A 24,986-nucleotide genomic window follows, 5' to 3' on the forward strand; every position below is an offset into this window, starting at 1 on the left:
AGGTTATCATTGTCTTCGTCAAGCTTCTTGATGAGTTGGGTGATTTGGCCAAGTTTAACAGAGGTCAGCAAGGTGCTGCTGGATAAGGAGAAGTTGATGATATTAGTCCAGATTGGAGTGGTGATGTGACTGAGTTTTTTTTTTTTACAAGGGAGGATGTGACTGGGTCAGATAGGTGAAAGGTCGGCTTCATGGATGATAGTATTTGCCTGACTTTCTTTTCAGATATGGTTGCAAATTCGGACCAGTTTGATTGGTTTTTTGGATGGAGGTTGCTTACATTGTGGTCCTGGCATTTTGAGGTGTCAGAGTTGTGGATATAGGAGTTGAGGATGTCTCACACCTCATTGACATAATTTGGAGAGAGGGTATGTGCGGGGCCAGTATTGGATACAGGGTCTTTGTAGGTAGCAGCTGGGGGAGAGTATCTAATGAGATTTCAATGTTTATTATCTTCTGTTAAGAATTTAGCAAACTCTTGACAATGTTTAGTGGAGGCATGGGTACGATGTTGGGGAAATGAGGAGGTTTGGTTTTTGATGATCCTGCAGGCTTTCCATTGTGTATGTACTTTTTATATTTTAACAGTTCCGTTTGGAGGAGAGACAGATGAGCTAGAGAGGGTTGGTGTCTCCATTTTCTTTCCATCATTCTGAGTTGTCAACTCTCATTGTCAAGGTCTGTGTTTGGCATTTGTTTTGTACAGGGCCCATTGTAGTTTTCCCTATGTTAGCCTAATTGTGCACAACAGAGGCCGCATTTGCTTTGCACAGGTTACTATAGGAACACTTTTGCTTTTGTGCCACATTATATTTTCACACAGAACCTGTAGTTGTTCTTTCCTGGGATTTAGTTTGAATAGCAGACAAGGTTAAAAAACAATGTCTCTTGCTATTTTGTTCTTGTCAGGTACTCGCGCCTAGACACAACACAGAAATGCAGTTGTTGTTTATGAACATGTAAACCTTGTCATATAGGTATGCTCAGCAATGTAACAAACAGAGAGAGAGACAGATATTTTCTGAGAAAATATCCTGGCTGCATTTGAGATGTAGAATGTTCATCAGTGTATGCTAAGGTACAGAGTCCGCTACTAATCTCAGAGATCTTTGCTGTATGATCAGTTTGCTTCTGAAAAAGAGGGGAAGGGGTTAGGCTAATCTGTTTTATCCCTGGGCATTTCATAATATATGGTCTATAGACATTTGCTGATGGTATTTTTGCTAGGCAGTTGTTTTCTGATTGTGGCACGTATACTGCATTCTAGAGCACAATAGTTTAAATAAACATTTCAAACTTCCTTTGTGTCTCTGTCATATCTTATTGTGGACAGGTATGAGTGTGTGAGTGAAAGGGGGTGTCCTGTCACTGCTATCCCTGAGTATTGTGTACTGAGGTGTCAATTATGTCTCTGGATATGAGGATAGTGAGACACTTTAGATAGTCTCACTTATAGCTAGTCGGACTCATGGTAATGAGGTGGTGTCGGGACTCAATCCCCATCTACTAATGTTCTGTGGTCCAAAGCATAGTTCTGTTCGTGAGTAGAAACCCTGCAACATGTTAAGCTCTGGTTTTATCTTCACAAATGCCTGCTATAATTCCTGCACTCTGGGAATGACTATTTTTCAAAGCAACTCAATGTAGATTCATAAAATGGAAATAGAAATTAATTAAACATTAGACAGAGGCATCATCAACAGATCTGAATGCACCTAAAGTACATTTATTTGTGATGTGTAATCATTCTCAATATTCTTTTTGGCTTTGCAGGTGAACTTGTTTAGAATGTCCATATTTTTCTTAAATAAACATTTATATATATTTATATTATTTATATACTGACAAACCAAAGGTCTGTCAGCCCATGTTGCAATTACAAATACACAGTCAGAATGTATGTGCATCTTTAAAATAAACCTGTTTTTGTCTACCAAAAGATCTGACTAGAAAAATTTGAAATATTTAATCTAATTTTTGAAAGCAGCAATACAACCCAAAAAACGTTATTTACATCAAAGCAAAACATTAACGCATAGTACTTTTTATTTAAATATGCATTTGGTAATTGGAGGTGATATCAATATATTGTTATTAGTGTTGCTTGCATTGTCCTGAAATCCTGTCTCTCGACACACACAAAGTAGAGAGACATCATACACATTTGAAGAGAGAATAAAGTTGAGTGCTTAATTAGAACCATGGTGAAATCTAAAACCAGCACACTTTATATGTAATTAAAAGCGAATAAGAAGAGATAAATGACGGACAGAAATTTGGGGGGAAAACTGCAATGAAGACCTGTGCCAATATTTCTGCTTCACTATATAGCTTCATCTGTTCGGGTATTTTTGAGTTTACTTATATCCAACCATGTAAAATGATGTAGTCCAGCTTGAAGTGAATTAACAAACTACATTTGTTATGGCATATTTTTTGTTGCATCCTTGTTTACTTTATACATTAGGACATTGTTAATACAATAAAGGTTTTTATTGCTTCTTATTTAGCAGTAATTTATGTGTTTATTTATAACAAATGTTTTTTATACTGTTTGGTTGGCCTTTCCATAACTTATACAAGCCTGCCAATAGGCAAACGAGGTAGACACATAAAAGCTTGTGGTGTTTTGCTCAAATTGATGGGGTTTCCATCTAATCTGATATCCTCCAGAGCTCTGCGGGCATATGAGACATCTTTAACATTGCAAAATGTGTCTTCATGCATTTCTTGAATGTTGTTATCCTGAAATAAAAAATACAAATGTAAAACTCTTAAGCAAATATACATCTATTTTTTATGACCCTTCCTACTTAATATTCAATGCATGTTTCTATGGAGTAATGAAAAAGGCATGCATAAGTAATACAACACTAATTTCAACGTCAGTCCAAGATACTAATACTAAGGGGTATTGTTTCCGATAACCCAGTAAAGTTAAAACAATTGCATACATTCTAAACAGATACATTCTCACACTTGTTCCAAAATGGGAGACTTTTCTCGAATCTTTACATGTTACCTGTGTTTCTAACATCTTTCTTCTGTTACTTTTTCACAAACATTGATAAAATACCCACTAAATTGATATAGAAGTCTAGCATTCCTAAAATTGTGATGATCTAACCAAAACCCTCTAAACCATCATGGTAGAAGATACTGTTAGATGTTGTGGCTTTTTGTGAGATTTCTTTGTTTAGACATAGGGCAATTTCATTCACCCCCCTATGGCTTCTTAGTTAATCTTTTTACAGCCTTCTTTCTTCAGACTGTTAGCATGATTCCTCTACCACAACCCCCAAGAGAGAACTCCTGATGAAGGGCATATTGGGAAAACAAATCTCTTACCATATCATGGGCTTCAACTTGGTCTACACTTTTATAAAAATCAGCAAAAACTTTGTCTCCTCACCTGCATGTTAGTGCATGGCTACTCATAATTTAAGTCTGACCTCTGATTTCTTACTTGCTATGAAGGCATTGTCAGACACACAGGTAAGATCGATGTCAGGCCAAATAGCTGAGACAGGAAATTCCCTGATATGAAGAAGTTATCATTTCTCAGGTGAGGTTGACTTGTATTTAAGAAAGTGGTAAACCATTTTGGTGAAGTGAAGCTGAGTCACCATGAGTCAAATATTTTACGTTATTTATGAATTTTGCCAATGCAGTGTGGTCATCTAGCTTTTTTAAATTAAACTTTGGTAGGCAGTCAAGTAGGATGTTAGTCATTAAATCAGGCTCATTCTATCAATGCCAGATCTGTTGTTAATTTCTTCCAGAGTTGTGGGTGATCACATGTGGGCAGGAGGGGGGACTGCTAGCAGTATTGTTGATGCTGGTATTAGTTTCTGGCTTCCATAAAGGAAAAGCTCCCCTTGGTTTATTTTGTTCAATTTACATTATTGAAATTGACACTTCTACTGATCAAAATCGCCACTTCATTCTACTTACCCTTCGCCTGGCAAGGAAACAACAGTATCAAGCATCCATTGCTATTTTAGCTATTTCTCCCATTATAGACATGCTTTTATTTGTTTTAAAATATTCAGGGTCAGGTGTATGACCATTGACTTTTGCGACTGGCAAATTGCGACAAATTGTGAGTCGAATTTAATTTAATGTATAACAGTGTCTAATTCCCAATGGAGTTGCAAATTGCATGCCTCATGAATATTAATGAGGCTGTCACAATTTTTGGCCCCAATTGGGAATCGCTGGCACTCCCGGGATGGTGGCCTGTTGGGGTCAGCAGACCTCCATTTCCGGGACTGCTTTAAAATAAAGCAGTTTTTTTTAATGCAGCCCATTTTCCTTAAAAGACAACGGGATGCATTTAAAAAATAAAAATGTAACTTATCATTTTAATTTTTTAATGGTAGGCAGTGGTCCCTGATACCACTGCATGCCCTTAAAAAATGTGCGCATACATTCCCAAAGGGGATAGGGTCCCTTGGGAACCCCTTCCTGTTTGCAAGTGCTTTACCACCCTTCTCAGAAGGGTGATGAACTGCAAGTGTTTTTCGACCGCAATTGCGGTCCCATAACATTCTTACATAGCTTTTGGGATTGCTATTAGGAAGGGAACGCTCCTTCCTAATAACAAGTTGCTAAACTGTATTTTGCTTGTCGCAAACTATTTGTGACTCCCAAAATAGGGTTGGGCCTAAAACCCCTTTGCAACCACAATAAACGTTATACATCTGGCTCTAAATTTGTTGTGCACTAAGTAATCAAAGGTTTAGAACAATGATTAGAGTTTGGTAAATGGAATATTCCATTACAAATGTGATGTATATCCCATATGTTATATTATAAGTAAATTATATTCAAAGGCACTTGTAACACAATGGATATGACATCCGTAATATTTGTGGAAGAGCATCCAATCCGCCAAATTCCAAATAAGGCCTTTAATTCTAAAAGGTATGGTCTTTAGGTGTGTTTAGGGATCTTAGGTTGAAATCTTTTATATTCAGTTGACCTGTCAACCCAGCCTGAGGCAATTACAATATTGCAGTCTAATCCACCTCCATATAAGCCTCTATATTCTGTTTATTTTATTTTTATTTTATTTAGCATTTGTATGGCCCGTCGAATGATCCCTAGGGAGATCTCTCGGCACACGGCAAGACAGAAAACATGTTCATTGGACGGCCTAGGTTCCTAAAACAACCAGGTCTTTAGGCTCTTTTTGAAGTGTGTCAGTGTGTTTGAGCTGCTATCCTTATAAACTTGTATACAAACCATTCAACAAGGCCTTTAGTACACGTGTGGGCTTATTAAGGGAGAATAGCAGCTACTCTCCTACTCGGCACTCTCTGCACTGCAAGTGAAATCTGCCAAAGCACACTCAAGTACCACAATGCAATTTTACTTAAACTATAGATTTGATTGAGTTATATACCTGACAATAAATAACATGCATTTTTCCTCCTCACCAATGAATGATTAAACAGGAAATGAATTTATGATATGAGAGGCCATCAAAATATTGAAAATCATAATTATACTCTTGAGTAATTTTGGAGGGTGGATTTTCTGTGTACTTACATCTCCTTATGGTTTTTCTCTCTATTAAGATTCATGAATATTCAGGTCTAGTCAAATAATTAGTGTCTGTGGCTAGCATGTCCATGTTAAAATCTGGGTGAATATACTTAATTGTCCATTAGCTAAAAAAAAAGTGAGCTTGCTTGCTCGACCTCCACCAGGCTAACCGTATCTCCATCCAGACTGATTAATTCACAATTTGTCTCATCCAAGTGTGGAAAGCTGAACTTCTTTGTAGATGTCATCACCTTTTGCCCTCATTTGAACTAATAGATGCTGGTTTTTCGACAGTGCACTGAGGCCTATTAACCAGCCATTAGTGCCAGCGTTTTTTCCCTAAAACAAAACACATGTTCAATTGTAAACTAATTGGCAAGTACGTTAGCACCCTTGTAAGACCTTGATGAATGAGACCTATGGTACCCAAGGCATGAAAGAGGTCCCTATGGGCAGCACATTGCATTATGCCACCAAAAGGGACTCACACAAAAACTGCATGCTGACTGTCACTTTGGCATGCGTGGAAGGGCACAAGCCCTCTGAAAACACAAAATTACTCGCTCCAGGTGTGCAATGCCCTCATACAGCATGTATGTGACCCCTACAGCACGCCTTAAGAGCCCTAAGGAAGGTTGCAATACATTACATGTGAGGGCGTATCTACATGGGTAGATATGCCCCTGTGATGCCTAGTTCCGTTGCTAGAGCACTGCAAGTGATCAGGCAGCCATGTTGGAACTGGTCATTACAAGTTAGCCAGCTACATAATGGCTGCACTGGAAATGATGGTGCTCAGTATCAAACACCTTGTCTCAATAAACCTATATTGATTCCAGTATCAGATTTATTGTGATATGCACCAAGAAGGCATCTGAAAACCTACTAGTTCTCTAGTGCTCTCGCTTACTAGTATCGTCCAGCCTGCCACCACAGAAAAATTCCTGGCCCCTTGTAGTTGAGGGCCCACGCTCTCAGAGGTCAGGAACAATGCCTGCTCCTCAGGAAGGTGATCACACCTCCTCCAGATGGATGGCTAGCAAATTAGCATGTCAAGGCCAGAGGATTCTGCCATCTTTGATATGTGACCCAAGCCTCCTACAGACCTGGAGAATGCCACCCTTGTACTAGGGCCTATTTGGCACCAGAACAGGCAGGAAAAATAGCTAGTCAGTAGGCATGTCATACTATCAGGCTAGGTAGTGGTGGCCAGCATGGTTCGCGGGTGGGGTTCAGGAATGCAGGGGTCGCCGGTGAGGTGCGGGGGGCATGTGGTGGTCATTGCGATGGAGAGAATGAGCAAAATAAAATAAAAAACTTGCTTACCTTGCCGCTGCCAGCTCCCTCGTCTCTGCTCCTGCTCTCCTGCCTCCGACTTCAGGAACAGGAAGCAGGCAGCTAGGCTCCTTCTCCTAAGCCAATGACAATGCTGCAATGCAGCATTGTGATTGGTCTGAGCGCTGTGACGTGGCACTCAACCATGGGCTGGAGTGGTGGGAGTGTTCTCCATGCAGGCTGTAATGCAGCCAGCATGGAGAACGCAGGACTGGTTTGGCCAGCCTGAGTGGGCTGACGAAACAGTCATTGCGCACTTAGGAGTGAGCAAACCACTTCTTCACTGCTCTGCTCCAAGAGCAGAGCAGCCCAATGCAAAGCAGCACAAACATAAAATCCTAATAACAGAAAGTTATTATGTTTTATGTTTTTGCTTTTCGCACTGCTTGAAAGCAGTGGGGTGACGCTCCTCTGCCATAGTGGGGGAGTCGCCACTGACGCTAGGCACACCCCTAAGGTGGGCCACCTGATGTGGAGACTCGGAGAACGTTTTCACCATATTAGTTTTGGTGAAACTAGTAACCCTGGGTTAGGTTTATGCTCACTCCCCACAGGAAGTGGCCATAAAGGGGGAGTAGTGACCTCTAGAGTGGGTAGCCCATTGGCTACTGCCTTATACCCCCTTAACACCCCGAATTTCAGTATTTAGGTGGCCTCCTGACACCAGGAATTCAGATTCATTTACCTGGGAACAGAAGAAGGATAAGGAAGAGCCAACAATTCATGAACTGTGGAGGAGCATCGAAATTGGCACCAAACCCTGCCTGGCAGCTGCTCTCTCAAACATTGCAAGAAATGCCTCACCCTGCTGCTGAAGAGCCTCATCAAAGCCTTGGAGGACTGGTCAGCACTTTGACAATGAAGCAGCAACTCCCTTGGGGTGGAGGAGCCACTCCCCTGTAGCTACATTCACTGACCGCACTTTTTTGGTACATCATCTTGCTGACCATCGGGTCCACCGAGGGTGCATCACACCAAGAAGATGCCACCATGTTTCTAGGAGGTCAGCTCCGCCTCCTTGCTGAGTGCGGAGACACCAGGATCTCCAGGAGCCACACAGCACCACTGCCCTTGGTACCGTAGCACTTACAGCAACAAAGGTATTTTCAGTGTCCAGCTCGTACAACACCAACGCCAACCTACGAATAACTAATGAGGGACTTCAAGACCAATGAGAGTGTCACCAGAGTGGCCCTTCAGTCTTGTTTTCCTCTCCTCTCCAGGTTAACCCAGGACGTGAGAGACTCTAACTCAAGAGACCCACTGACCAAAACACCTCTGCACCCAAGCCCCACAGCCCGACATTTGAGTTAATCAACAGTGTTCCCTTTTTCCAGAGACCCTCAAAAGCTGAGCCCACCATTGAGTTCTGCAGGACTTGTCCCTAAGTTCCCATGTGCAGTATTCTTTTTACAGGTACTTGCCCATAGACTTTAACATGTAGCACACAAGGCTACCAACGCGGTCAGCACTTCTGCACCCAGACGCCTTAGGGCAGGTACATCCAAATTGCTGGTTGTTTCTTGGCTCATAAGCACCTTATGTACCAAATGGTACCCTAAAGAACCTCTAGCGAAAACTGTATGTAGTGTGGGCCCGATTCACAACTAACTTAAGACAAAATCCTAAACTTACTACCAATTTGGCATTCACAGAAGGCACCTACTCATTTTGGTATTCACAGAAGGCACTTACTCATTTCGGTATTCACAGAAGTTAGGAGTCCTAAATTTAGGACTCCTAAATGCCTTCTGTGAGTGCTGAAAGTCTTAAAGTTAGGATTGTTCTCAGTTTAGGAGTAGTAAAGTTAGAAATCCTGACTTTAGGGCTCCTAAATGCCTTCTGTGAATACCAAAAGTCTTAAAGTTAGGATTTTTCTGAGTTTAGAAGTCCTAAAGTTAGACTTTACTACTCCTAAACCAAGAAAAATTCTAACTTTAAGACTTTCGGTATTCACAGAAGGCATTTAGGAGTCCTAAAGTTAGGACTCCCAACTTTACTACTCCTAATCTGAGAAAAATCCTAACTTTAAGACTTTCGGTTTTCACAGAAGACATTTATCAGTCCTAAAGTTAGGACTCCTAACTTCTGTGAATACCGACATAAGTAAGTGCCTTCTGTGAATACCAAAATGAGTAAGTGCCTTCTGTGAATACCAAAATGGTAGTAAGTTTAGGATTTTGTCTTAAGTTAGTTCTGTGAATCAGGCCCACAGTGTCTGTACATACGATAACTTTAGTCACATATTCTATTGCATTATTTTTTTTAAAAAAAGATAAATCTAAAAGTACTTACCTGATTTCCTTGATTATGCATTCTAATATTATATAAAATTATATAAAAATCTGTCATTTTGCTAAATTGTTCCCAGATTTCTTATTGAGTGGGTGTCTCATTTATGAACTTTGTGTGCACAACAAATGCTCAGCACTCCTCTCTGATAAGCCTAAGCTGTTTGCCCACACTACCACAAATAGAGTCTTGGGATTATTAAAGTAAGCCCTGTAAACCAAATAACACATAACACATGCATATATTTACTCAGAGTCACCTATTCACAAGGTGCTTCAATCCAAGTAAACTTCCTCGGTAAGGTGGTGCTGAAGATTGTCTTTCCCTGGCTCTGCTAAGGCCTGGTCATAGAAGGAACAGCATGACAGCAGGGACAGATGAAAGCTGTCACAATTTACAGCTTAGGCTTGTCTGACCCAGATCTATGCTTCCTCTGCCACTTCACAGAGAGGACGTGATTGGGGAAAATCTTTGCATCAGTGTGGACTGATGCAAGCACACTCACTCAGGCAGAGCAGCCCGTTTTATCAAACACAACCTCCATAGACATGCAGTGCACATGTTCAAGGAAATCACTGGATAAATCAATGACCCATCTAAGCTAATGATTTCCTTCTGTGACAAATGGAATGTCGTGGCACTTCATGCATCATGCCCATAGGACCAGGCACAGTGTTAATTGTGATACATTTTTTCCGCATAGGAATTGCGACGACCCAAATGAGCATCTGTGCATTGAACAGTAATTTTTGATGGGTCTTATATCAACAAAAACAATGCCATCCTAAGTAACATCAAGGCATGGAGAAACGTTTGCACATTGGCAAATTTAAAGAAAGTGTAATTTACATTTAACTTACCTGCAGATGGAGAGACTGCAGTGATTCGGGGAGAGGGAGTGGAATGTGATCCAGCTCATTGCCCGAAAGGTAAAGATGGTGGAGATTGTCCATTTCCTGTAGAAAATAAAGTTTCATAAGTTTAGGTACTTATGATACTACAATGAAAAACGTTAAAATGTATACAGACGTCCTCATTTGATTTGGTTAATTAGTAGGTAGAAAGCCAATTGTTTAAATTAAGATAATTTTGTAAGAACAGCCTAATGTATTGTAATAACGATTCTCTACTATGATACTTAGGTCCTGCCTCTCCACTTACAAGATCACTAGCGATCAGCTAATTCAAAAAGGAACTGTTTTTCAAAATTACTGGACTATGCTTCCTTTAATAGTGAAACATGATGACGAATGTTTATATTCAGATACGATTAAGGAGAATTTTTATGATCACATATATAGAAGCTAGAACTAAATAAAGTAAAGGAGTCAATTGTAAAATTGACATCCATTCCATAAAGCCCATCATGGAAACATCTCTGTATTCCTTAATGTCTGGATACGCATACCGACAGTGGCTATTCAACTCCAGTTCAACTCCAGTCTTCAAACAACACTGGGGCATATTATCAAGAACAGCGATAAAATTAGTGCCACTTTAGCGGCAGGAAACCGCCGCTAAAACGGTGATAATGGACTTGATAATATGTCCTTGTGAATTCCCATAGCAGCCCAGGTTCTGGTGTTAACCTGGGCTGTTATGGGAATTCACAAGGGCATGTTATCAAGCCCATTATCGCTGTTTTAGCGGCTAAAGTAGTGATAATTTTATCGCAGTTCTTCATAATATGCCCCACTGTCCTTAAGCCTTTCATTTTTAGCTCAAAGCTTATCCCACTTTCTAGATGATTCTGAAAAGTTGCTAACACTTTTCTAAAATTATTTCACAAGCTCCATCAAGAGTTACAAGCTCCCAAGCATGAGACATAAAAAAGCTTTTCTGTCGGGGCAGAAAAAGGGTAAAAAACAGAACAACAACAGGTTTTAACGAGGGCAACCGTGTAAGAATAAAAAGAAAAAGCCATCCTTTCAATGACGGCTGCAAAGGCATCAGGAGTATACATTGCTTAAGTGAAACCTGATAATTCCACTTCTTATTTTGCTCAATGATATTGAGAGGGGCATGCGGGGAAACGTGTTTCCCTTTTGAAAACCGGAGATGAACTTTGGAAATTGCATAGCCTATAACCTCCTTACATTAATAAATCCTGAGTATAACATTTTAATGAAAATTCTTTCTAATAAATTGGCAAGTGTACGAGGTGAACAGATTTTTTTTTCAGGGTTACTACTATCCTTAAATACCCATTATTTATGGAAGGTAATTGATTTAGCTGAGGATCTTTTGGTGTGCTGAAATGCATTAGACCTGCTGAACTGGAAATTGCTGATAATGTCCTCGAGTCAGAACAACCAATTTTGATGCTTCCCAACATCATTTGGTCAGATTCGCATTGACTTTAATGGAAGCCTGTGTTCCGAACGAGAACACAGGCTCCCATTGAAATAAAGGGTGGTTAAGGAAATCCTTGCACCCATGGTGCCTGCCAATGTGCATGGTTGGGAAGAGGGGTCCCTTAGGTACCCCCATTGGCCCCAACTGGAAGTCACTGGGTGAAGAGGGGCCCGCATCGGGCCCCCAAAGACACTTTTCAACAGCTGTTTCGTGTTGGGCACACCAAATCGGAGCAGCTTCCGAATCAGTCATCGTAATCGCTTGTTCGGAAACTTTGTCCATAGAGCAGTACGATTCGGCTCGGAAAGACTCAGGCTGTCTAAATGCTGATCGGAACCAAATCGGACAGCCGAACGTTTTCCGGGCATCGTAATCGGTCATTGGGAAATGTGTGTGATTCAGTCAGAAACAAGGGTTTCGGAGCGGATTCTGTAATATCAAATCCCATTTGGAGCCTTTCCGAATGACATCATAATCGGCCCCTACATGGACAACGAGAAGAAATCTCAATGGAATGGGGAACCCATTAGGGATCTCCATAGTTTCCATTGCAATTTGCTCTTTTCACTGAGCAATTACCTTGCTATGTTAACTGAAAACATTGATTCGGGGAGCTCCAGCGGTCCATAAAGCCATTACAATAAGACCATAAGCTCGCACTCAGTCTGCAACACAATTATTTCTTTCTCATAATGCAATGGTATTAATTAAATGTTTTGAAGATGGAAGGAATGCTGGTGAATTGCAGCCCTCTATACTTGCCAAACAAATTATGCAACATGGTAAGTATGCATGCGATTTATACTGCCTAACCAAATCAGGTTACTGTTTGAATTAGAGAAATATTTTAGTATCATACACAATTTATATGTGTTAATAGTTGGTAGAGTTATTATTTCTTTGTTTCAGCCTCTCCCATATTATCTATCTAGATGTTAAAAAAATCAATGGGATGATTTCACCATTCATATGGGGCTACAAATTACCATAATTTGCTTGGAAAATACTATCCTTCCAATTAGAGGAGGGGATGGACAAGCCCCACTTTTAAATTGTATTATCTGGCAAAAGTGTTCCATAAGTTGCATAAAATCATTGCATCATTGATGAAAAACACAATCAAGGTGCTCCTTTAAAGGTAATCAGAGGGAAATATGTTGACATGGAAATATGGATTCCATTCCACCTTTAAGTGTCTTTGTAAACTATTTATTTTGCATAAGAAGAACCACAACAGTTAGGCAGAGTGTCTCTCAAGACTTCCCAGAGTATACCTCAAAAACAATTTCAGAATGAGAGAAAAAAGTTTAGTAATTTGACTAGATTGGGAGTCAATGTAGAATTATGACAATCAAAGAACTAAAAAAAACTAACCTATCATTATTTTCTCAAGTTTCAGTTCAGAAGCTATTTCTCAAATATTCAGTGAAGAGAGGGTTCAGGAATATTCAGTGAAATATTCCATTGTCTGTGTGACATCAGGAATCAGCAAGGTGTCTGAGTTCTAGAAAGATTACCAGAACAGCAGTGAGTCGTTTTTCTTTAAGGCTGTGGCATATGGCTCTATCATAGCTAGAGCACTGTAAAAAGCTAGCTGGCCAGGGTCAAGAGTAGGACATCTGTCTCACAACAGGCAGTTGCAGTATTTAGCCTTCAGGAAAACACTAGGAAGCAGCCTGGCAACCTCATGTTGTATTGGCTTTTTGCTCCTGCTCCATAATTTGCCATTCCCATCCCTTACCGTTGATGTTTACTCCCCGAATGGTTCCTCAATTCCCTTGACATCTTTCCCTGTTCACACTGACCTTGCTCTTTGGACTCTGTTTGGCTATGGCTTTTCTCCTCCCCAGCTCTTTGACCCTTTGGTGGTTTACTGAGGACTGACCCCTTCATGTCTCTGACTCATTTTCTCTGTTATACTGACCATGCTCTTTAGACTCAACTGTTTTGTCTGGCTTTGTTTACCCACTCCCCTTTCTCACTCAGACCTCTTTCAAATCCTTGTCTGATTTTGAGGCTCACATGGTTCTTTTCCGGCTGGCTTAGGTTCACGGTGACCCTTCCTTATGGTGAGCATTTATGCATATAACATATTTATTTGGAATGTCCTGTATTTCTTCACTAAAATACCACAGGTAGCTTTTTCAACGACCTCCTGGGAGTCTTTTGACATAATACCAGAGAGAGCCATACCAAAGTACAGTTGGGCATGCTGCTTCTCTCTCTCTCGTATGCATTCCCAAGCACCTCCGGAGTTTGTCCCTCTCTGGTGCAACCTAGTTAGAACGGGCAGGTACACACTAAGAGGAGTGAGGTGGGTTGTTGCCAGAAGTAATTGGATAACATTTGCAAAACCTCACATGGCTATAGGTTATAGGTTATATAAGGCTTTATGCTATACTTAATATCTGGAATTCAAAGCTTCAAATTATGAAAAAGTAAAAGAAACCTGGTAATTCGATTTAGGATACCAATTCTATGATGAAGAATGGGGGAGTATTTATAGAGAAATACATCAGCTACTTAGTTTCATTCTTTACCAAATTCACTATATCACTGTTAATCAACAATGTCAAACCCCAGATCGGATTGAATAAATACATTCTCTAAGACAACCTTCTCAGCATGTAGAAGATGCCTGACCAAGACTTGTAATTGGAAGCACATATTTGTGAAGAGCAAGGAAATTGGATGTTTGTGACAACCAAGATTTAAATGTTGAGGGACAGGGTAAAACATATATTAGTCTCAGACACAATGGAGGTTGGACAATGTGAATCTCCTAAACGGGGTAAAATGGATATGACTTTTTATTTTGGTTCAATAGCCACTAAGTCTCGTATAGCATAAAAACGGAGATCCAACGAGAGCCCTACAAGTGGAGAATAAATCTTGCACTTTAAAAAAGAAGATTATAGCATTAGAAGAAGTGGCCCCACTAAAAATTCCTATCTGATCACTGAACACAATTTTTACTTTCAATCGACAAGCCAATTTTTCTTAAATCCTATATACATTTCATAAATTTTAAGCCAGTTACGCTTGCTTTCAAAGGTTCTTTCAGATATCTGAAAATGTTAGTATGCATTTTAAGAAGTTTAAATTATGCTTTTATACTCTATCAAAAATGTGAGTTGTGAAGAAACTAAACACGTTTTGTATTGATGTTTCTGTAGTTATATCAATTTGTAAAATGTTTTACAATAAAGTTAGGATAGTTTGAGCTCAACATTTGAGACAAACTTTATTGACAAAAATGCTAGAATTGCGTTTGAAATGTTATAATGGATATTTCTAATTTTTTAACATACAAAATTCAACTTCTGCAACATCATTGCAGTAATAAAGGATTGTGAAAAGATCAAAATCAGTGCAAATACATTACATTTTCTTACACTATCAGTACAAAATGGTTATTGTTCATAGGTATAGTGTTAGAAGGGGCGATCTCAGAGGTCGGGTTATGTCTACCCAGCTCCTCCGTGACCCACCTCTCCCAGCAATAATGCAGAGCCTTGTTAGGGATCTCCCCTGGGGAAGACCTCAAGTAGCGAATCGTACACACGAGGACCACACCACACTTATGAACAGACAGAACACCGAAAGATTAGTTATCAACTTCTTTGTAATCACGAAGAAAAGTAATATCACACTTATGTACAATGATCGAGGGATCGCAGAGAGTTTCAAGTCTTTAGGGAGGGGGTAGCGGGACAGTCTTAACCTTGTAGGCCAGCACGTAGCGTACCCTGCGCACAGCTCTCAATCCTCGAGCCGGGGGGATACGGGAGGTGGTAGTTGCTTGAGGTTGGTTTCCTCGGGTTGGTATCTTCGATAGTCCAGCCGGACTAGAATGTCCCTCGAGCCGCGACAGCGTCAGCAGGGATCGCTCTGGAGGACGTTCGGGAGGAGCCGCAACCACGTCAGCAGGGCTCAGAAGGTTCAGTAGAGGTCTTCTTTTATACAAGCTCGAGCCGCGACGAGGTCAGCAGGGCTCAGATGGTTCAGGAGAGGTCTTCAAGATTCAAGCTCGAGCCGCAACAAGGTCAGCAGGGCTCCAATGGATCAGTTCCAAGAACGAGCCGCGACAGCGTCAGCAGGGCTCAAGAGTTCACGAGGTTCAGTCAGCCGCGATCAGATCAGCAGGGCTTCCTTGTCCAAGATACAACTGCCCGCTAGTTCAGGGGCGACCCTTGATATAGTTCAGTGCCCCTTTGATGTCCGCACCCTCGCAGACGGAGGTCCGAGGCTGTGGGGGCGGTCCGTGGGTGAGCTCCGGCAGTTGGTTCTTTGATCCTTTTGAGGATGCGTCCGGGAATTCCCAGACGCCCAGCAGGCCTGGAGCCAGCACACCCGGAGGCCAGAGGTGGCATCGAAACTGGCCCTCGGGGGGGAGACCAGAGGTGTGATCGAAACCAGTCTCTCCAGGGAGGCCGGAGGAGCCATCGAAACTCCTCGCCTTATCTCACTAGGGTAGCCCTCACCCTCCCAATGGGGGTTGGCGCGTCTGGAGCCTACGCTGTGCTGGGGCTGGGGTCAGGCTAGGCCCACGGCATCAGGGATCTCGGGAAGGGAAAATGGCAGCTGATGGGCCTATGGGGCCTTGTGGGTTGGAAGGGTGGCCGGGGACAGGCCGATGCGGGCCATGGGCGTTTGGTTGGGCATGGGCAGGGCAGGGCAGCTAGGAGTTTCTATGTATGGAGCTGGGCTAATCGGGGAGCTGAGTCGCGGGGGGAACCACGCCACGAGGCCGGGTCCAACATATAGGAACATGTAATAGTAATTTGTCACCTTTCCCACAAACAATGCCATAATTTAGAAAATTAGATCTTTTGTATGATTTGTTAAAGAGGGACCAGTTAAAATTTTTGGAGCAAGATAAATTGTATCATTATGCCATTAAAGATCTTTAGAATTGTTAACATAACCAAACCAACTCCAAGAATATTTGATATTGTAACTTTTGAACTAGCAATTGGGAATATCACATTTACCAAGGGTGGAAATCTTCCTCTAGCTTTCCATTGTCTGAAGGATACATTTTGTTATAGAAAAGGCTATATGAATTTCCAATTCAGGGAATGTAATGAGAAATGATAAAAAGTCTGACATATCTTGTTCAGGAAATGTTAATTAGGATTCATTAAAGTGAAAAGCGAAATAGAACAGGAGATTTTAAATGGCAGCTTTGTCATCCACTTTTTAGTTTGGCAGGTGGTGGATTTAACTCAGAGGAAACACCTTGACACCACCACCTGCTCTACCAAGCTGTGGGTGGAAGGAATATTGTCAATAAATGGTGGCAGATCAGTGCGTCAATCAAGAGTCTTCCCCCTAATATCATAAAAGATCTGCAGTGAAAATCCTCAGAAAGGACAAGGTGTGTGGACTATGCTTTGCTTGCTTTCAGCTACATTTCTAGTGACAATTTAGTTAGCAGAGATCCACCATATGATGAAAGCATTAGCACATTTTCTACCAGAGGTTATCTCAGAGTCGTGGATCTAAAGGTGACTATAATAACTTTGGTGGAGGAACTAATCTTGAATTGGCTTTGAACTCAAAAACTAAACAGGTCTACCTCTTGCCATCTTTCCAGAAGAATTGTGGGCACAAAATCTGTGGCCTAAATTCTAAATTAAACTCTCAATTAGTCAGTTGAGTCAATGTAGTTCCAATGGCTCTTGGACATTGTGCTTCCTATTCTGCTGCTTCCATATTAAAATTACCATGACTACGTTTGCTGTTTCCAATTTTTTAATCATAGGGTATGGTACTTTCTCACTGTATTTGTGCCATTCATCAAATAATCTGGTACATTTGGTGCATATATCCTATATATTTCTTACTGATTTGATGAATATTTAGTATTTTGCCAATCATTATTTTGGGGCATACATTAACACCGGCATCTAGATATCTAATCACTCAATTGTGTTACATACACTTGTAATGGAATGACAAGCAAACCAAATGGGGATTATCATGTTAACTCATTTGCCTTGGCATTTTAACATACCTTGATGAAACCCTTCTCAGAACTAGACTGTGAAGCAAAAACCTCCTTTACAGCTGTCATTTATTTTCATCTCATGGGTCTGGAACATATATATTTTTAATCTGTGTCCATAATATTGCTAAGTACATAAGCATCAATTCATCAAAATGCCTTGGCTAACTTAAGTGGCATTACATAGCATTCATATTTCACTGATATCTCAGGGTTGACCTCTTATTACCTCTACATTCTACTATTTTCTTCTGAGGAGCTAGGGAACAACAAAAGGAAAACAGTTTATCATAATTGTCCATGAATGAGAAATTAAAGGGCTCTGGTCTGCTAAATAAAACTCCATCATTTTGAATTGCTAAGAACTTACCTTAAATGCTTCTTCTTTAATTCCTTTTCGGCCAAGCCTGTTGTGGCTGACATCAATAAATATCATGTTGTGAGGCAATTCTGGGAGCTGCCGTATCCTGTTGTCTCTTAACACCAGCTCCTCAAGATTGGGAAGTCCTCTAAAAGCATCTTCATCAATGTCAGTTATAACATTGGATGTCAAATCAATCTTTTTCAGATTGTCTGTCGGAAAGATGGCAAATTACTTCTACAATTTCTTACTAAATACAAAAAAAGTGACATTAGACTAGTTTTCATTTTATAAAGCAGGAATACAATAAAAAATGATTTAATTTATCCTCCGATCTGCATCAAATGTAATATTTGTCATGAAACTTCAACTATTGAGAAAAACACAAAGAGTGACATCATTACGGTGTTTCTTGTCCTGCCAGTTAAGAGGCAGAAAAGCGGAAAATGTAGGTGTGAGGTTCGGACAAAATGCAATTAACACGCACAAACTGAAATTAATTTGGCAGGTTATTTTCCACATATGAGTCAAATGCAAAGATTACTTCATCTAAAGGCAGAATTCAATGTATCTCTTGAATAGGAATGGAAAACCTTCACATTCTATTGTGGTGTATGAGGAGAGTTACTTCACAGTAAAAAATGTAACCTGTGATTGAAAAAACATTGGCAAATGTGCATTGCAGAGATTTGATAAGGGAAAATACAACTTTGTTTAAAATTCACATCAGAACATCTTGAGAAGTATGCATACACATGGAAATCTACAACATTCAAACATTTTCAAGAGTAGCCCTGGGATCTCTATGATTTCCCCAAAAGACAGAAATATATTCCAGACATTGGAAGTATGCCTAGACTGACCATCCAGGTCCAGGAACTCAACTGAGACTGTAGGCAATAAAATGATGAATTGCCAGTATTTCTCGTTCTTTTGGCATCTATTCCGGCATGGCTGTTGCTTTCTTTGAAGCAGCACATTTCTGCGGAAGATTGATAATCCCGGCTGCAACCTTGCTGTTTTAAAATCTCAAATAGGGAGTGTAAGACTGATAACTACATCTTTCTTTAAAAGATAAATCAGCTTCATTAGATAACAATTGTAAATGTTCTCTTGTTTACTTACATGCTGTGTTCTTAGGGTCCCAATGAGTGTACTAACACTGTGTCAAACAGACTCATCTCTGTTTCTGCATTTATTTTCATAACACATTCAGATGGTTTTCACGTTTTACAAAGAGTACTAGGTTAAACAGAGAGAGGACCACTGAGAGCAGATCCTCAGAAAGAAAATTAAATTTCTGTTGACAGGATGAAATATAGCAGAGGTAATTAAGCAAAACCAACCAGATTTGTTTTATTTATGTGAATCTATATGGGCACAATGTTATTTCATCAATACAAAAATAGTATTCTTCATTGGCCCATCAATGATATTCAGTAAGCTGAGAATACATGATAGGACACTAACAACCTTACCTAGTAGACTGGGTAACTTAACAATTTGCAGAGGCACAGGATGCCTTGATCGCTGGCTACAACACTCTGGTAATCATCATTTCCCCTTATTACATTTAATACATTTCTCACTAGGGGAAAATGTGACATTTCCAGAAATGTCTTATTTTGCAAATCGTTTAGCTTTTCTTTAGTTTTCAGAATTTAGGACCAGACGTGCAATATTTGTTTAGGTCGCAAGTGGCCCGGCTCGCAAAATCTGGCCATATGCGACTGGAAAAAAACATTTTTCTATTTACCAAACCCTATCTTGCGATTAGGTAACCTTTAACCGAATTGCAAAACTGACTTGTGATTGGGTTTTAGGAAGGGGCGTGTTTAGGGTGTCCCTTTCTGAAAACGACTCACAGTGGTATGTGTGAATGTTTTGCAACCAAAATTCACATGTTATCACCTACTTCAAGTAGCTGGTAACCCATTCGCAAATGGGAAGTGGTCCCCAAGAAACCCATGGCCCTTTGTGAATGTTTGTAAAAACATTTTTTAAGAGCAGGCAGTGGGCCCATGGCCCAGTGCCTGCTCTTAAATAATTAAAAGGAATCTTTTCATTTTTCTTTTTGTAACGCAACCCATTTTCCGTTAAGGAAAAAGGACTGCATTTGAAAAAAACATTGCTTTATTTAAAAGTAATCACAGACAGGGTGGTCAGCTGACTCCAGAAGTACACCATCCTTGTGACTTTTGCGATTCCCAAAGGGTCGCAATCCAAGACCCAAACTAATGAATAGTATTGAAGGTAGGTCTCACTGAGACCCACAGGAAATCGCTAAGTGTGTGACACACACATTGGTACATCGCTGTTTGCGCTCACCTAATAGCGGATCGCAAAAATGGGCCAATAGTTAATCGCGATCCCTCGATATTGTACATCTCGCCCTTAGGATGAAAATGGCTTCTGGCACCAAAGAGTGCCTTACAGCTGCGACAAGGCGCAATACTTAGGAGAAAAAATTGCAAGAAAGGAAGTTAAAAAGTGTCAATTGAGTAAATCATATTTAACAGAAGCCATATAGCCTTATATGACAACTATAGTATCAAAAACAACACTTTCTTCGATCAGCAAACATTATGAATCCTAGAACAGTCACAGTGAAATAGTGTTGCATCCCTCAGCAGCCATTTTATGTTTTGTGTTTCAGAAAAAAGTAGCATGCAAGGTTCATCTTTACCACCATTTTAATTTGAGATCAGCTTCATCTGAGAATTATATACGAGTAGTAATGTTGGTATCAGTCTTAAATTACCCCCAAAAATTGCTCCTTTTCGCAATAAAAAATGAAATTGTCATTTGTAGCTCAAATAATAGAAGTTATTGTCAAAGTTAATGGTGTTCTTAACTTATTTAGTCAAAATCTGAATCGGCTTGCTGGGATTCAAGGCTGTGACCTTTGACCAGTCCATTTGGTTTCAATGTAAAGCATCAGTTTGAAAATAAACAAATAAGTATAAATTATGCACAGAGGACTCCTTAAGAAACACACTATAGTGAGCTGTTCTTCACTTTCAGTAAAGTGCATGATAAGGAAAGCTCAAATATTGATGTCAAGGAGTGGTGTTGTATTGCTTCGGTGTCAGGAAGAAAAGATATAGAATACAGTTTCTCTGTCAGTATTATTTTGTTCAGTGCCCCATCCCCGTGCACTACAAGCAAATGTGGGTGAAACCGTATCTGTAGCGCTCAATGTCTGATAAAGCAACCCTTGTAAAACGTGAGTGGCATATCACATGTTTAACCCCTTCGATGCTGATGACGAGCTCAGCTCGTCATCAGCCACGGGTGACGTGTGCGGATGACGAGCTGAGCTCGTCATGTATCGCGGTAAATCGAAAACAGCCGCACAGCGCAAAAATAACCGCAGCAGCGATGCGGTTAAATATCAGAAGTGGATATTTATCTGGCACCCCGACATATAATACATCAGCTCTGCTATTTACCCAGAGGCCGACAAAACTGTAAATCTCTGCTATTTAGCAAGTGGACAGCTAAAGATCTTACATTTCACTATTTATCCCACGTCAGCCCAAAGAATAGAGTTCATGTGCTATTTGTCTAGTGGCCTTAATAATAATGTAAATGAGTTTTTTTTATATAGCTGGACATGAAAAAAGGGGACCCCAGACAATAGTAGAGTAGGGGCCATCTAGCAATGGGGATACTGCATGTATGTAGCATTAGACAATAGAACCGGCAAAACATATTAGCAGTAACTAAATTTAAACACCAACCTAAATAGTAATAAATATATATACACATATATATATATGTGCGTATATATATATATATATATATATATATATATATATATATATATATATATATATATATATAAATGTATATATATATAAATGTATATATATATATATATATATATCAAACGATGTAGGTTCACCTTAAGAATGCCAGTTGTTGTTTCTATCCCAAGAAGAAAAACCAACGAATCCCAAATTGCTGGCAAGAGGTACTTTATTCAAGTGAAGGTCACAGCAGCGCTAACAGATGACGCGTTTCGGGCGGGTGCCCTTGCTCACATAAAAAATAGTTCCCATAATACCTCTTTTTATATATTTATATATATATATATATATATATATATATATATATATATATATATATATATATATATATTACCTACTGGCGGTCGCCAGTAGGTATATATAGTTAGGACCTAGTTACCATAGGAAATTCCGAACATTCTATTACGCCGATTGAGGGATCTGCCTGTAATTTTCCTTAAATTTGCCTCGCTACGCTCCGCTTCTTCCCTGAAAGTTCCGGGGGGATTCGTCAAGCGGGGGCCGAGAAAGAAGGGGGGTCCCAAAACGTGTTTTCCCCATGTTAATTTCCATAGGGACATTCTGACAAGGCTATAGCTCGAACCGCTGAACGGAATTATACCAGATTTGGCAAAATGGTAGGGACTGGTATGCAGCAGTGCCTTTTGTATGTTTGGTGTAAATCCCTCCAGTAGTTCTTGAGAAAATGGAATTTGAAAATTTTCAAATGGCATTTTCTATGGGACCTTTAGACACGGCTACAGCCCGAACGGCTGAACGGAATTACACTAAACTTGGCAAATTGGTAGGGACAGGTATGCAGTAGTGCCTTTTCTATATTTGGTGAAAATCCCTCCAGTAGTTGTTGAGAAAATAAATTTGAGCAAATTATATATCTATATGCGCTCAACATTCTATTGGGAATAACTTTGGCGCCGATTGAGGAATTTGTATGTAATTTTCCAGAATTTTGGCCAGCTTCGCTCCACTCCTTCCCTGAAAGTTTCGGGGGGGATTCGTCAAGCAGGGGTCATAAGGGGGGTCCCAAAGTGTGTTTTCCCCATGTTGATTTCCATAGGGACCTTTAGACACGGCTACAGCCCGAAAGGCTGAATGGAATTACACCAAACTTGGCAAAACGGTGGGGCCTGGTATGCAGATGTGCCTTTGCTATGTTTGGTGAAAATCCCTCCAGTAGTTCTTTAGAAAATTTCATTTGAAATTTTTCAAATGGCATTTTCTATGGGACCTTTAGACACGGCTAGAGCCCGAACGGCTGAACGGAATTACACCAAACTTGGCAAAATGGTAGGGACAGGTATGCAGTAGTGCCTTTTTTATATTTGCTGAAAATCCCTCCAGTAGTTGTTGAGAAAATTTAATTTGATCAAATTATATATCTATATGCGCTCACCGTACGCGCACCGTACGCGTACGTGTGCGTACCCTTACGTGCGCGAGCGAGTTTCTGATTGTCTGGCAGTCGACTGTCAACATTCCAAACTGTCCAAACCAGGAAGTGTTGGCCACCATCTTGTTTTTCAGGAGAACTGAGGCACAAGAGAGCCCAAAACAAGAGTGGAAAACACGAAAAGGGGACAGGGTAGAGACCCCCCAACCCTCTAGCCCTTCTCAGGGGGTCCCAAAAGGACCCCCAAGGGCAAAAAAAAAAGAAAACGCGGGGTAAGCACACCGTACGCGTAGAGTACGCGTACCGTGTGCGTACCCCACGATTTAAAAAAAATAATATTTTTATTTGCACTTGGTGGTCCTTCTGGGACCCCCTGAGAAGGGCTAGGGGGTCAGGGGGTCTCAGCCCTGCCCCCTTTTCGCGTTTTCCACTCTTGTTTAGTGCTCTCTTGCGCCTCACTTCTCCTGAGAAACAAGATGGCTGCTCAGGTGGTCCCAGAAGAATAATAACATATATATAAACATTATCCGCTAATAGAATTAGCATTTACAAAACCTTTGAAATTTATTGAAAAAAATATAGGTTTCACGCCTGATATAGTTAGGAATTAGCATTTGAAAAACCTTGCAAATTCACTGAAAAAAACATAGGTTTCAAGACTTATATAGTTAGGAATTAGCATTTAAAAAACCTTGCAAATTCACTTAAAAACCCATAGGTTTCAGGCCTTATATAGTTAGGAATTAGTATATATTTAAAAAAACATTGAAATTGCTCCTATATAGTTAGTTGTACTAACTATATTTCGCGCACCCGCAATCCACTGCTGATGATGTCACATATTACATCATTCATTAATGTTTACATGTCCCCCCTCGAGAAAGTCGTCGCCCCTTACGGTATCAAACTACTGCCCTATGCTGACGACACTCAACTGGTGGTCTCTCTTAACCAGCAAGACCACTCCATTCCCAACCTTCACACCTGTTTGATTGAAATAACAAAATGGATGAGTAGTTCCCACCTCAAGTTAAACAACGAAAAAACCGAGATAATGTTTTTAGGCAACAAATCTCTATACAGCTCCATTTCCGTATGGCCGTCAGCCATGGGCCCTCCCCTGTGTCCAAACCAGAAATTAAGAGCCTGGGCATCTGGTTAGATGAAGAGCTCAACTTCTCAGCCCAAGCGCGGAAAACTGCTGGAACCTGTCACGGCCTGCTAAGATCAGCAAGGAAAATACTACCCTTGCTTCCGGCACAATCCCGCAAACTCCTCATCCATGGCCTTGTACTATCCCGATTGGACTATGGCAACGCCCTATACCTGGGCCCCCCTAAAAAAGTTCTAGCAAAACTTCAAACGGCTCAAAATGAGGCAGCCCGCATTCTTACAGGAACCCATCGTCGATGCTCAGCCAAACCCTCCTTGAAGGCCCTACATTGGCTGCCCATTCAAGAGAGAATCCAATTTAAGGCACTCTGCACGACCCATAAGATTCTGCACGGCAAGGCCCCTCCCATACTCCAAAACCTTATCTCACCCCACACCACCTTAAGAACGCTCCGCTCTTCTAACTGCAATCTAGCCTCGGTACCCAGGATCAGAAAAGCCCGCTCAGGCGGCCGACTGTTTTCATTTAACGCGGCTAAACTATGGAACTCGCTTCCCTCAAACCTTAGAGCCCAACCTAACCTTCTCTCATTCCGCAAAGCACTTAAAACATGGCCTTTCCCATAAAACATTTCTCACCAGGTTCTTGTCTATCAGCGCTGGGACGCCCATGGGCAGCCATGCGCTCTATAAATCTGTAAAATAAATAAATAAATACATAAATTCGTGCCTGCATAGTTATAACGTCTCTAATCACATGACTGACTA

General features: G+C 40.6%; 1 protein-coding gene across 1 annotated transcript in view; it reads right to left on the bottom strand.

Moving 5' to 3' along the window:
* Positions 1 to 1,947: 1,947 nt before the first annotated feature.
* The window catches only part of EPYC (epiphycan), a 151,250-nt gene continuing 128,211 nt past the window's right edge, over positions 1,948 to 24,986 (bottom strand). Inside the window, exons 5-7 of the mRNA XM_086919545.1 lie at positions 17,913 to 18,115; positions 10,038 to 10,133; positions 1,948 to 2,745 (exon numbers count right to left, since the gene is read on the bottom strand). Of these exons, the coding sequence (XP_086775671.1) occupies positions 2,575 to 2,745; positions 10,038 to 10,133; positions 17,913 to 18,115 (470 nt within the window). The 3' untranslated portion in view covers positions 1,948 to 2,574. The remainder of the gene's footprint in view (positions 2,746 to 10,037; positions 10,134 to 17,912; positions 18,116 to 24,986) is intronic.

Source organism: Lissotriton vulgaris, chromosome 1_1 (genome assembly GCF_964263255.1).
Source record: "Lissotriton vulgaris chromosome 1_1, aLisVul1.2, whole genome shotgun sequence".
Lineage (NCBI taxonomy): Eukaryota > Metazoa > Chordata > Amphibia > Caudata > Salamandridae > Lissotriton > Lissotriton vulgaris.